Source organism: Urtica dioica, chromosome 5 (genome assembly GCF_054948205.1).
Source record: "Urtica dioica subsp. dioica isolate 48M chromosome 5, U.dioica_male_clone48M_v1_H2, whole genome shotgun sequence".
NCBI lineage: Eukaryota > Viridiplantae > Streptophyta > Magnoliopsida > Rosales > Urticaceae > Urtica > Urtica dioica.
This window is the reverse complement of record NC_142760.1, coordinates 9,554,958-9,565,612: the sequence shown is the minus strand read 5'-3', so window position 1 is coordinate 9,565,612 and position 10,655 is coordinate 9,554,958. Positions and strand designations below refer to the sequence as shown.

At 47.4% G+C, this 10,655-nt stretch overlaps 2 protein-coding genes across 2 annotated transcripts; both read left to right on the top strand.

Moving 5' to 3' along the window:
- Positions 1-672: 672 nt before the first annotated feature.
- LOC149395121 (aspartyl protease UND-like) lies at positions 673-1,751 on the top strand. The gene is made up of 2 exons (XM_089614225.1): positions 673-1,098; positions 1,215-1,751. Exons 1-2 carry the CDS (start codon positions 673-675, stop codon positions 1,749-1,751), a joined length of 963 nt encoding a protein of 320 aa, XP_089470351.1.
- Positions 1,752-7,330: 5,579 nt separating this feature from the next.
- LOC149395120 (uncharacterized) lies at positions 7,331-10,257 on the top strand. Its single transcript, XM_089614224.1, has 4 exons — positions 7,331-8,474; positions 8,518-8,689; positions 9,114-9,995; positions 10,068-10,257. The coding sequence occupies exons 1-4, from the start codon at positions 7,331-7,333 to the stop codon at positions 10,255-10,257; spliced, it is 2,388 nt and encodes a 795-aa protein (XP_089470350.1).
- Positions 10,258-10,655: the final 398 nt, after the last annotated feature.

Genomic DNA, 10,655 nt, shown 5'->3' with positions numbered 1-10,655 from the left:
GTATGTTTGCGATTAATGGTAATTAATTATATGGTTATTTGTGAGAAAGAATATGTTTAGTGTCAGGAAAAATACATTGTGATTAGAATAGAGATGGTGTGACTATATAATTCACACATTTTGCGTAGTTAAGTTAAAGAGTTGTTTGCATGATACTAAAATAACATGGTATAATTTTCATGAAAGCTATTTAGTTAGGTCATTACAATTCGGTTGGAGTTTATGCATACAAAGACACAAATACCCTGAGTTTGTTTCTGTTTGGTCACACATTGAAACATATGTGAATCCTCAACTAAATATCGTAACGTACACCATGCTATAGCCATACACCTACAGCCTAATACTCTAAACTTACCCATGGAACTCCTCTCTGTGATTGCTTGCTTTTTACTTTTTATTTCAAACTTCACTCACTCCATAACCAGTAATAATACCAGAAAGGCCAAAGCAATAAACCTTATTCACAGCAGCATTGCCTTCCCAAACACTCCACTCCGGAATTACAAAAGCTATGCCCCCGAGGAGCTCGTAGCAGATCTCATCCCGAACGACGATGCCTTGTTCTTCATCAACTTCACGATCGGCGAACCACCTGTCCCTTAGCTGGCGATCTTCGACACCGGAAGCAGAAAAATCTGGGTCTTTTGCGGTGGTTGCACTGCGTGTCAAATGCCACCATTCAGACCATACGATTCTTCCACGGTGAAGAGAGTGATGTGCTACGATAATGAATGCGGGCAAGAGGCTGATGACGTCTGCGATGCAGATAGAGCACAGTATTGTACTTTCACAACCTTTTACGATTCACACATGTTGAACGGATACTTAATAACCGAGAAGGTGACATTTCTGGAACCTGGCGGTCAGACACAAACTCTCCCGTTTAGACCGGTCATCGGGTGCACCACTTCGTTCAGGACACTCAACTCGACCCCCGGAGACAGGGTGGATAAAAAGGATATCATAGATCCGCTATTCCAGGGGGTGTTTGGATTAGGGTTCGAAGTTCGGTCGTTCTTGGATCAGATATCTAATGGACCCAAATTTTCTTACTGTATAGGAGATCTCGATTCTGTTTATGAAATCAGGGCACAGGTTATCTCTTTCACACTTTCTCGACTAAATTAATTTTTAGTTTTAGATAATTCTTTTGATTTTATTTTCTAATTTTCTAATTTCGTATTCTGTTCTGAATTTGTCCGGGCCAATAGGTGCGCTTCGATGATATGGACTGGGTTGGACAAAAGACGCCTCTTAATATCAACAAGGCCTTTCACGGAATCTACTCAGTAACTCTGACTCGCATAATGATCGGCAACGATGTCCTGAAAGTCCGCTTTCATGATGCGGTACTCGACACGGGCACAGAAAAAACCTGGTTTCCTCCAATCTATTTCAATATGATTAAGGACCGGATCCAAAAAATATTGGAAGAAAACGGGGTAGAAAAAATCATGTTGGACGACACAGCCAGGCTATGCTACCACGGCAACGTGGAAACAACTCTCGAAGGAGTGCTTCCGAACATTAAATTAGAGTTTAAAGAAGGAGCGAGTTTGGAGATGGAAAGGCGCAGTATTTTCAAGCAGAAGAGGACGTATTTTTGCTTGGCTATGTCGTCAATGACTGACAGAGAGCCTTTGACCACAGTACTTGGATTGAGGGCTCAGCAGCATTACACTATCGCTATGGATCTTGAGAAGCTGCAGCTGCATATTCGCAGGACACCACGGTACGAGGGATGCTAGTCATGCTTCCGAGACGTCAAATACTATATATCTAAATATATATGTTGTTATCTGGTCCGTTTCCTTTTTTTTTTTTTTTTTTTTTTTTAATGTTATGGGTAAAATTAAAAAGGGTTATTAAGCTATATAGTGGATTGAGATATAGCCCACCTTTAGTTAATTTCTTGTAAATAGCCAAGTAAATTTATTAACAGATTAATAAAAGACTTATTTAACACAGTCAAACATATATTTTAGGTAGTTAATAGGCTGCCACATATGCAAGTTGGCTATTTACAAAGTATTTACCAAAGGTTGGCTAATTTACAATTCATATAGTTTAAGTGGCTTATGTAGTCAATTTTTTGAATTAAAAATTAAACAAAACATCTATGGATTTTTGTTTGTTTTTGAAAAAGGGTGTATGTCCCTTAGTATGTCTTACCAAATTAAGCAACACTTAACAATTTATTAGATGCAACGAATTAAACTGTAAATAATGACGCAAGGAATTGGTAACTCGATTCGGCCAATCTTGTTTACATTTGGAGGGATAAGACTCCCGAAAAAAAAAACAAAATAAAAAAAAAATAAAAAAAAGAACTTTACTATTTGGTAGAATAAGTACACTGGTGGACAATTCTAAATGATCACCTTTCAAGTTTCCTAGAGTTCAAGACTACCCAGATAAATTCTTACCCTTGCTCCTCCTATGTTTGAGCTCCTCTTACTTTCCACTCAACTTACTCATCAAGTGATTGATCAACGCTTATTACAATGCGTGATTTACAATAACAAGAATACAAAACCCAACTTTGTAATTTTGCACGAACAATAGCAAGCCCATATTTATAGGCATATGGGCTGAGGGTGTGCTTGGCACAATTTTTGAAAGGCCCTTTGGGTCTCGACGTGGATGGCGAGACAAGGAGGAGGGGCCGCCCGTGCATGGCCTGCCCTTTGGTGGATGGCGAGACAAGGAGAATGGGCCGCCCATGCATGGCCTGCGGCTCACGGGGTATACCTTTGAAGGTCGAGTCTCGCTTGAAGCCGGCAAGGCCTGCCCTTTGGTGTATGTCCACATGTGACTCGCGTGGCCTGCATGCGACGGTTGGGTTCCACTCCTTTGCTGGCGAGACCTTTCCAGGTCCCACTCGAAGGTTATTGGAGATTAGTCCCGTGGCGGTGAGTAATGATTTTATTCCTCTTATTTCGTCGCATTTTGACTTTTTCCAAGAGCCGATTTTGACACTATAACACCAACCCCCCAGCTTCAGAGGAGTCTTTAACTATCGTGAAGCTTGCCTCAAATGATTTCTCCGCCACCCAGTCCGTGACTTCGACAACATTTAAAGCGAGCCGCAAAAAGAATTTTTTTATTTCCTCTTTTGGTGGTGGGGGGCCTTTTTAAGGAGACTTTTTTTTTTCCTTTTCCCATTATTCTTTTATCCTTTATTTTCTTTCCGCCCCTTTTTCTCTCATCGTGAAACCTCTAACATCATGGCCTTTAACTGCTTGTTTGACGATGGGCCCGAAACTTTGTATGTGGGAGCCTATAAGGTCTCCACCCTACAACAAAATAAACTTTATCGGTATGATAGCGAAACTCCGAACCACTCTTGACGGAGGCAGCAATGAGTGGGCGAATGTGGCCTTGGGAGGAGCGTGGGCTGGGGACCTACTACCGACGGCCGTCGCTACAAACGACTGTTGAGTAGAAAAGCGGACACTAATCCCTTCATCGTCGTTGGCGGAGCAAGGTACAACGTTCACGCCTAGGTCGGAACGACCCGGCGACCTCGTCTGTGGCGCCGCTGTCATCGAAAGTGGCACGAGAGAGGCCGCGCTGCTTGGATCTAATTGGGAGGGTTCCGAGAAGTCCAGATCCACGGGCCTCGAGATGGGAGACCCCTCGAACTCCATTGCAAGCCCTCGGGTGGAGCCCTCAGGCAGGGTTCTCCCGCCGAGCCCTTCAGCATAGCTCTACAGGGAGACCTCTTGGCCTAGGGTATTGAGGTCTCGCGACCCCCAAACCTTGGTGAGCAGGTCCAGAACGATGACCCCTGGGTGGGTACATCAAGGTCGCACGCAGCGACTACCTTATTCTAGGTGAGCATGTATTGCGTGGTGACCCCCTGAGTCGTGACAATGAGGTCATGTACGACAAGCCCTTGAGTTGCAATAGCAAAGTCCCGCGTGACGACCCTCTAGGTTGGGATGACGAAGTCCCATGTGGTGAGCCCATAGGCCTAGAATGAAGGTTGGATGTCGCGGAGGCGCTGGAGGCAGGTCGTCCTCCTCCCCTCGCAGGGAATCCTACGAGATCAGGGAAGCGTGGTCGACCCAAGTCCCTGTTTGTGGTTTTGGACTATTATTTGGATGGTCTTATTCACTGGTTTCCCTTGGATCCCGCTTCCACAATGGCGGATGCGACATCGGCTCCCGAGTCAGCCATGTTGGGACTTGCTGTCAAGACTCCGAAGGAAGTGGCTGTCCGGATATCAAAGTCATGAGTTAGGTGATTTCATCTATCAATGACTTACGGAGTAAATACTTTATTCCTCCCTCGATCAACATGCAGATTTTAGATCGGGGCAAACCACTTCCCAAACGGAGGCTCAAATAAGAGCAAGAAGGACCCCAAAGTTTACCAAGAAGGGTGACAAGAAGAAAGGCTCGACAAGCGGCCCAAGAGTCCTCCTCCGGTGCGTAACAAGAGGTGACCATTCTCCGGAAGTGCGTCCACGTCCTCGATCTTTGCTAATCATGAGTCCAGGGATTTTTAGAATCCTCCCATGGTAAGCAAAGATACTACTTTTACGCCCAAATGGGCGCGCCTTGAACCTGCTACATCACAAAGTCTGAGGATGTGGTTATGGCATTGAAGCGGAAGTTGATTTCCATAATCGAAAGAGTCTCCATGGATTATCTCCTCAAGGAGGTGACTAGGGACTATCATTTCCTCCACATCACCAGATAGTTGATAAGGTATTATGTGAAACCCTTAGTTTTTCTGTGTGTAAGACTTCTTATGTTGGGTTAGTCCCGGTTGTAGGCACTTGTCTAGCCTCTTAACTTACGCTTTCATGCACGTGTGGACGTGATCGAGCTGGATAGGTTTTGGGGTAAGCTTCAAGAGTCCTGACGAGAACTAGAACATGGGAAGACTTAGCTGGTGCATGCTAGGGAATCGATTGCCTCTTCCTCCAAATCTGGAGAGCTTCGGAGGCTTCGCTCTGACTTAGCTAATATCACCGAGGAGATGGAATTCTTCATGTTAAAGTTGGCGTGGGTTACCCAAGACATAGATGATGAGAGTGCTCTCATCCGGAGCGAGTGCATGGAGGCTGCCAACGCCCACCTCATTGATCTCACGGCTCTCCAGGAGAAGCACAAGGCATGCGAGATGGAGCTTTTTGGCCTTCGTACGCTGTTTGAGAAGACTAATCAAGAGTTTCACCTTAAAGGCCACAAGCATGCGAGGCTAGTGGAGTAGGTGGATGACGCCAAAAATTCGAGATATGAGGTTTATCGATCTTTTATGGAGTCTAAGGTCAGGGCGACTGTTGCGCACCTAGAAGTGAATTTGGAGGCGTCAAGGGAGACCGTGCTTGGGGGAATAGGTAGCCGCACAAAAGAGGAAGGTCTTGAAGATGTTTGCGGACTTTCCAGCGGCTGTGGCTTTAAAGTCTTAGGAATCGGTTGTGTGCTATCACGATCGATTGAACGAGCTGAATGCTTAATTTTCTATCACCCACGATTTTTTTCCGACCGAGTTCCCAAGACATGGCGTCAATGGTTCCCTTCCTCTGGCTCTAGATCATGACGACCCTTATAAGGACAACTCAAATGACGTGGCTTCTAGCAAGGAGTAGCATTTTATTTTATTTTATTTTTGTTAGGTTGTGGTGCCTTTGTTTTGCGCCTTTGGATTGTATTTCTTTCGTTCGGCAAACTACTTTCTTTCATAAGATTTCATCTTTTCTTCGATTTGTGTTGTTTGCTTTGGCTATCCTTTGGATAGTGTCGTCGATCATACTCGGAAAACCTGAAACACTAAATTACGCGCAACTTGCGTCGAATTCCGAATTCAAAGGTCCAACGGGGCGAGCCACAAAAAAGGTCATCTAGGCTCACTTCAGATGAGCCCAAGGCGAGCCTGCGCTCGCTCAGGTCACAACCATGCACAACGTAAGTTGTGCGCCCCATGCCATAAGCGTCGAAGGAGCGTACATAGCCTGCGCCCCCCCCCCCCCCCGCGCACTCGACAGGTGCATGCGCGGTCTGCTCCCGTGCCCATCGCTCGACATGTGCACATGGCTTGTTCCCACGACCCGCGCTCGACATACGCGGGTGGTACATAGGCAGCTCATAAGAATCGAAGTCACACCCCCTATTGACCTCATTCTCTCCTCAAAAAAGCCTCCGACAAGAGGAAACTCAACTCGAGACTTACGAGTTCACACACTTGGTCCGGGTGTGGTCACTTGGTCCAGCCTTGGGTAGAACCTCCCGAATCTTTAAATCGTTTTTCATTTTCGTGCGACAATATTTTGGCGCTAAAAGAAGGGGACTTCCCGACTCATACAGCCCGAAATCCCATCTAATCATCTTCTTCTTTTCTTCTGAAGCCTCCACTTTCTCAAACTTGAGAACAGATGAGTAATCAACCACCCATGCGTTTAGAGGGCGTTAACAACCCCGACAATGCTACTAGGAAAAAAAATGTATTTGTTGCGCTCCTGATGGCGCGCTAGGGTTAGGGCTCACATTTATGGAGGCGTGGGACCGACGAGCTGGGAAATGACGTATGCATGGCGTGCATGGGAATTCCAGAATTCTTGCTGCTGTTATTGGCGCTATTCTGGGCTGCTTGGAGGCTTTTATTTTAGCATTTATTATTTATATTTGCTCTCTTTATTTTATATTATTTACTTCCCGTTTGTGGTGATTTGCTTCCTTTTTTGGACTATCTATTTATGCTCTCTCTCCTTGATCGATTCCTATATGTATTGGAGACAAGAGCTTTATTTTTGGCTCAACTTGCTTTTGATAAATAAAAAAAAATCAACGTCATTGTTGCACAAAACTTAGCGTGTTCATCTTTCCGATAACCCCTCGCTACATCAGTTGGTATCAGAGCCATTCTGATCCCTTCCATGGTGCGTAGAAACCGACGTGGAGGAGTCCAGGAGGCTGATTTGGACGATGTTAATCGACGTGAAGATCTCGCCGGTGTTCATCGACGATTGGACGAGCTCAGCAAAGCGATGGAGGCGCTTCTCCAATAACGCCCGGTGCCCCCGTCGCTCGTGATGGAGCCGAAAACGACAACGACGATAACCCTTTTGGGCCGTTCGCCGAGGCCGCACGCGGATGGACTCGAGAACAACACACGATGGGAATCGGCGTTCTGTATGGATATTCTCGAGTTTCACGGGAACGTGAATGCGGAGGAGTTTTTAGATTGGATCGTGGCGGTGGAAGAAGTGCTCGACTTCAAGGCGGTTCCCGACGCTCGGCGTGCACCCCTCGTCACCACCCGGTTCCGTGGCTGAGCTGCCGCATGGTGGACTTTGACAAAGACTCGACGTGCTCGGATGAGGAAGGAAAAACTAGTGTCGTGGGATAAATTGAAGAAGCATATGAAGGCCGCGTTCCTCCCGTATAATTACGCCCGTACCCTTTACCAGAGTTTGCGAAATCTCCGGCAAGGTAAGAAATCCGTGACCGATTATTCCACCAATTTTTTCATGCTCCTTGTTCGGAATGACATCGCAGAGACCGAAGAACAAACGGTGTCCCCCTACATCGGGGGATTGCGCGTTGCTATCCAGGACGTTTTAAATATGTTTGACCCGCTCACGGTCGCTGAAGCCCATCAACGTGCCCTTGCCATTGAGCGTCAGCAGTCGAGACGCAATTACAATTCGCCCACGACAGTCCCACCCAACCGCGGCCCCGCCACCGCACTTCCGGTTCCGCACGTGAATCCAGTCGCGCATCCCGCCTTACCCAGAGCTCCAGCGACAGCCCCTCCCAACGTCGGGGGTGGAATCCATTGCTTCGGTTGTGGTGAATCGGCTCATCGTCGCAATTTTTGTCCTAAGAACACTAGACCCGAGTTATTTACAGACGACGCCCAAGAATTATTTGGTGACCCGATTTATGACGATGATGTCGAGCCCGATGACGATGTCGAAGAAGTGGCGGGCGATGTGGATCATGCTCTTGTGGTACAGAAGAGTTTTCTATCTCCTCCGGTCCGTGACGACGGTTTGCTCCGGAATAATATTTTCCAATCTTCGTGCGCCATCGGCGAAAAAGTGTGCCGCTTCGTAATTGATTCCGGGAGTTGTGAAAACGTGGTGGCCGAGGAAGTCGTCACCAAATTGGGCCTCAATCCGGAGAAGCACCCGAAGCCATATAAGCTTGATTGGCTCCAAACCGGCACCGACGTCACCATGTCAAAACGAGTTTTGGTGAGCTTTTCCATTGGCAGCACGTATAAAGATACTATTATGTGCGATATTGTTTCAATGGATGCTTGTCACTTGTTGCTTGGTAGGCCATGGCAATTCGACAGACACGCGATGCATGACGGTCTCGCGAACACCTATAGCTTTCTCTTCAGCAGAAAGAAAATCGTGTTATTGCCGTCCAACCCCGCGACAACCCAGAGTCGCCGGCCCGCTGCCACTTTGCTTTCTCGGGCCGAATTTGAAGAAGAAATGACAGAAACAGGTGTCGTTTTCGTCCTCCTCGGCAAAACCTTCCCCGATCCCAGATGCGGCCCAACCTCTCCTCGAGGATTTCTGCGATGTTTTCCCGTCCGAGCTGCCGGCCACGCTCCCGCCGCTTCGAGACATCCAACATCGGATCGATCTCGTGCCCGACGCAGTTTTTCCGAATCGAGTCCACTATCGAATGAGCCCGGTTGAGCACGAAGAACTCCAGAGGTAAGTCGAAGACCTCTTCCAAAAAGGTCACATCCGTGATAGCCTAAGCCCTTGCGCGGTTCCCGCACTCCTCACGCCAAAAAAAGACGGAACGTGGCGCATGTGTGTGGATAGCCGCGCCATTAATAAGATCACGGTTCGTTACCCTTTTCCTATTCCGCGGCTCGACAATCTTCTGACCAGTTGAGCGGTGCTCGAATTTTTAGAAAATTGGATTTGAAGAGCGGTTACCACCAAATCCGCATCCGACCTGGCGATGAGTGGAATACCGCTTTTAAAACTCGTGAAGGTCTCTACGAGTGACTCGTCATGTCGTTCGGGCTCTTAATGCGCCAAGTACTTTTATGCGAGTCATGAACCAATCACTCCACCCGTTTACCAGTAAATTCGTTGTCGTCTATTTCGATGATGTTTTGATTTATAGTGCTAATCCCGAGGATCATGTGCAACATCTCCGAGAGGTTCTATCCGTTTTTTGCAGCCACACTTTTTATGTCGCCGCCGCGAAGTGTGTTTTTCTCACCGACCGCGTGGAATTTCTCGGGTATGTCGTTTCGGCCGAGGGATTGAGTGTGGCCGAATCGAAAGTCAACGCCGTGGCGTCTTGGCCTACCCCGCGTACGATTATGGAGGTTCGGAGTTTTCACGGTCTTGCCTCGTTCTATCGCCGCTTTATTTCGCACTTTAGTTCGATCATGGCGCCGATCATTGAGAGCATTAAATCGGGGTGTATCATTTGGTCTTCTCAAGCCGCGGACTCTTTTGAGATGATCAAGACCAAGCTCACTTCGGCTCCGATTCTTGTGCTCCCGGATTTTTCCCAGTCATTTTTGCTACATAGCGACGCATCAAAAGTCGGCATTGGCGCCGTTCATAGTCAAGGGAGTCGACCAGTTGCCTACTTTAGCGAGAAACTCTCCGGGCCAAAGTCTCGATATAACACTTATGACGTGGAGTTCTACGCAATTGTTCGGGCGGTCCATCATTGGAGGCACTACCTTTTCCATAGGGAGTTTGTGCTCTATACCGATCACGACGCACGCAAACACCTCGGGACTCAAGACAAGGTATCTTCTCGTCATGTTTCTTGGATCGCGTTTTTACAACAATTTACGTTTTCTATTAAGCACAAGGCCGGGGTTCTTAACCGCGTGGCCGATGCCTTGAGCCTCCGCCATGCCTTTCTCACCAAAATTCGGGTCGCAACTCTGGGCTTTGATGTCTTGACCGAGCACTACACGACGGATCCTTTCTTTTCCATGATTATTGAGCGTCTTAACGCGGGCGAGCAGTTGGATTTTTCTTGGTCAGAAGGCTTCTTATTTTTTCGCGGTAAATTGTGCATTCTATAAGGAAGCATGCGGCTCAAAATTATCAGCGATCTTCACAACGAGGGGCACGTTGGCCGCGACCGCACTCTTCATCTAGTGGCTGCCTCGTATTTTTGGCCCTCCATGCGGAAGGAAGTGGCGCGTTTTGTGGATCGGTGCCGCACTTGTCATGTCGCCAAAGACAGAGCCACCAATGTCGGGATGTGTATGCCTTTGCCGATTTCGACTCCATCTTAGGCTAATATTAGCATGGATTTTGTTCTCGGTCTACCCCGTATGGCATGCAGTCATGATTCCATCTTTGTCATCATTGATCGTTTTTCGAAGATGGCTCACTTTGTCCCTTGCAAGAAGACCTCTGATGCTGTCCATGTAGCCGGGTTGTTTTTCCACGAGATTTACCAGCTCCATGGTCTTCCATCAATAATTGTGTCCGATCGTGACACTCGATTTTTGAGCCATTTCTGGAGAAGTCTTTGGCGCCTAGCGAACACCCGACTTGATTTTAGTAGTGCGTACCACCCACAAACCGATGGCCAAACCGAGGTTGTGAACCATTCCCTCGGTGACCTCTTGCGTTGTCTTGTCGGGGACGCTATCCGGACGTGGGATTTGAAGCTTTGCCAGGCGGAGTT

Excerpts from the sequence above, each read along its gene's own strand:
- LOC149395120 (XM_089614224.1), top strand. The coding sequence starts at position 7,331 with ATGAGGAAGGAAAAACTAGTGTCGTGGGATAAATTGAAGAAGCATATG. Across the intron at positions 8,475-8,517 it reads AGAAGAAATGACAGAAACAG|ATGCGGCCCAACCTCTCCTC; the intron begins GTGTCGTTTTCG and ends CCCCGATCCCAG. Across the intron at positions 8,690-9,113 it reads GAGCACGAAGAACTCCAGAG|TGCTAATCCCGAGGATCATG; the intron begins GTAAGTCGAAGA and ends TTTGATTTATAG.
- LOC149395121 (XM_089614225.1), top strand. The coding sequence starts at position 673 with ATGCCACCATTCAGACCATACGATTCTTCCACGGTGAAGAGAGTGATG. Across the intron at positions 1,099-1,214 it reads TTTATGAAATCAGGGCACAG|GTGCGCTTCGATGATATGGA; the intron begins GTTATCTCTTTC and ends CCGGGCCAATAG.